Source organism: Brassica napus, chromosome C4 (genome assembly GCF_020379485.1).
Source record: "Brassica napus cultivar Da-Ae chromosome C4, Da-Ae, whole genome shotgun sequence".
Taxonomy (NCBI): domain Eukaryota; kingdom Viridiplantae; phylum Streptophyta; class Magnoliopsida; order Brassicales; family Brassicaceae; genus Brassica; species Brassica napus.
This window is the reverse complement of record NC_063447.1, coordinates 11,013,797-11,016,636: the sequence shown is the minus strand read 5'-3', so window position 1 is coordinate 11,016,636 and position 2,840 is coordinate 11,013,797. Positions and strand designations below refer to the sequence as shown.

The 2,840-nt window shown below is 37.8% G+C and overlaps 1 protein-coding gene across 1 annotated transcript; it reads left to right on the top strand.

Annotated features, from left to right (window-relative positions):
- The first annotated feature begins 1,111 nt into the window (after window positions 1-1,111).
- On the top strand, window positions 1,112-2,471 carry BNAC04G54100D. The gene is made up of 3 exons (XM_013874746.3): window positions 1,112-1,367; window positions 1,492-2,006; window positions 2,160-2,471. The coding sequence occupies exons 2-3, from the start codon at window positions 1,507-1,509 to the stop codon at window positions 2,362-2,364; spliced, it is 705 nt and encodes a 234-aa protein (XP_013730200.1). The 5' UTR covers window positions 1,112-1,367; window positions 1,492-1,506; the 3' UTR covers window positions 2,365-2,471.
- Window positions 2,472-2,840: the final 369 nt, after the last annotated feature.

The following is a 2,840-nucleotide window of genomic DNA, read 5'->3' as shown; positions in this document are numbered from 1 at the left end:
CTCGCGAACTGGTTGAGGCTGATCGTCGGATCGAGCTGAGGCAGAGACGGGAATGCGAGACGGGATTGAGTTCAAGGGTTCGTCTGATCTGAGATCGGGATGAAGCTGAGACGGTAATGCTTGCTGGAACGGAATCAAGAACGAATTAGGGTTCTTCGGGATTAGGGTTCCAAAAGACCAAGGCGGCGCCGTCTATTGTTTCTGCGAGTGTGGGCGCGTCTGAGATCGGATTGACAAACGGTTTTCGCTGATAGATTTGTCTTGTCCAGAGCTTCAATTTGATATGTGGCTCGTCGTCTGGTTCCTCAGGGTTTGAGAGATAGATCAATTTTAAGTTGCGCCTGATTTAGGGTTTATGTGTGACGGATTTTAGGTTAGGTTTTGTCTGAGGGTTTTGGAGGCTATCGTGCTGATAACGTGTTGTAAATGAAGTATTGGGGAAATGCTTCTGTTATCATTACTGTCGACCAGAAGGTCTATATATATACAAGGTATTAGACCGTCATAAGGTCATATTTATCCTAACAAGATAAGGATAAACACTATGTTACATATATACATGGAATATATACTAGATAAACACATAGTCTCTGGTTGTCTTTATCATGTCCCGGATTGGGCATGCAGTACGGGCTGGTCCATGGTCGATCATCGTTTGGTTTATAACACTTTTTCTCTTCTCGCTATACCTACCAATAATTCAAATTTGAATTTATATAGTTTTTTTTGTCACAATCACATTTAAATTTATAAATATGTAGAGTACATAAAGATGATTAATTAAGTCCTATGTGATTAATGATCAAAATTTTTTAATTAATTTATTTTAGTTAATTAAATTATATCTTAAATTATTAAGTTATTCAAATATGTGTTCTCTATTATTAACTTCTTATTAAATTTGTCTGACCAATGTTTAGTACAAAAAGCCAAGGAATATGATTACAATATTTTCATTCTTAATATAGACAAAATTTAATTGATTTTACCACAATATAATAGTAGCCATTTTGCTAATTAATTAAATTGAATTAGAGTTGATAAATCATCTTCACCAAACTTACTTCTGCTTATTTATTTATTATTTTTATTTAAGAGAAAAGGGTACCAAATCTTTCTGTTAGCTCGTGCTTACGGAAACAAACAGACAGACAAATTGCAAAGAAGAAGAAACTTCAACCGAAGAGTAGCAGATTAGAGTAACTGTAGCAACGTTTTCCCTCAAGGGATATCTGATGCGAGTTTTTTTTCTTATTTTTCTTCCGTTGAGGCATAAAGCTCAAACAAAACGAAACCTTTGTTGAGATTTTCTTGTTCCTCTGGTTCATAAAGTTCGTCTCTTTTCTCTCAAGCGGATCTGGATTCTGGTAAAGTTTTGATTTTTTCTTTGAGCTATATTACATGGTTTTCAGTTTTAGGGGCAATGCTACAATCATACTTGAACTTTGTAGGAACCTGGGAACTGAAAACCCTTTGTCTTTTTTTTGGTAGATATATAAGCAAAAAATGGACCCGGAAAGTTGTTTGAGATCGATCAGTGTTTGTGAAAGTTCGAGTGGATCTGTGCTTGTCAAGGGTGAAACTAGTGACTCTGTCTCAAAACATGTGTTGGGGGAAGAGCAAAACGAGACTAAACCGCAACAAGGAAAAGAAAATGATTCAATAATAGGCCAAGATGGTGTTGGATGCTGTAACGTTTCAGCTCATGCTGTTCATGAGGTAGAGAAGGATACTTCAACACATGTTTCAGGAGAGAGTGATGCTTCAACAAAGGAAAAGACGGAGGAGTTCCAAGTGGTTGATTTGAGTAGTTGTGGAGGAGAAAGTGATGATGTGCAAAGTATATGCAGAATATGTCATGTTGGGTCTGATCAAACACCTGATAGAGTTTCTGGTAAGACAGTAGTAACCCTGGAGTTGATTCAGATTGGTTGCAAATGCAAAAACGAGCTTGCCCTTGCCCATTTTCATTGCGCAGAAGCTTGGTTCAAGCTAAGAGGAAACAGGTAAATAATTCATTATTAGCTTGGTAATGTTATGGACTCTGTGTTTGACGCATTGACTAATCTCTACAAGATTCATCTTGAAGTTTCAGTATTAAGTCAAATCTCTTTACAGAAATGTCATGGTTTAAACCTCTCTTGTTGTGTTCTTGGCAGTGTGTGTGAGATCTGCGGTTGCACAGCAAAGAATGTTACAGTTAGCTTCACAGAGGAGGAGTGGAGCGAAGTAATAGTAGACACAAGAGTGGATGAGAGAAGAAGACATAGTAGACAATCTTGCTGCGTCCTTATTTTTATTATTCTCACTCTCATTCTGATTCATTGGGTTTTCAATAAGCTTAGTACAAAACCAAATGAATGAACGACATGAATTTAGTTTGTAAGTATATGTTGGTAATATTATCATATGTTTCAGACACTAGATTATACAGTTTCTAGATCTAATCTAAATTTTGATTAAGAGTTTAATAGATTGACAATTTAGAATTTTAACTCTAAATTTTGAATCTAGCTAACAGAACAAAACCGGGAAGTAATCTGCATATTGTTTCTCACTCGAATTCGCTCCCAGACACAGTTCTCAAGTACAGTCCTTAACCAGCGGTCCGTCGCTTCACCCCACGCTTAGTAAACCGGATCTCTTTCCTATTTTGGTTAAAACCCAGCAAAAGTACAAATACTTTTGAATCTCTTAACCATTTTGGGAGCGTCCGCTGGTCACTACAAGTCTCTGAAGCTTTACCCACCGGGTTCTTCCCCCGACCCGGGTCGGAGGGACCAGTCACCGCCGCGTCTCCGCTCAGACCTCACCGGAAACTCCATGACAGAACATAACAT

Excerpts from the sequence above, each read along its gene's own strand:
- BNAC04G54100D (XM_013874746.3), top strand. The coding sequence starts at position 1,507 with ATGGACCCGGAAAGTTGTTTGAGATCGATCAGTGTTTGTGAAAGTTCG. Across the intron at positions 2,007-2,159 it reads TTCAAGCTAAGAGGAAACAG|TGTGTGTGAGATCTGCGGTT; the intron begins GTAAATAATTCA and ends TGTTCTTGGCAG.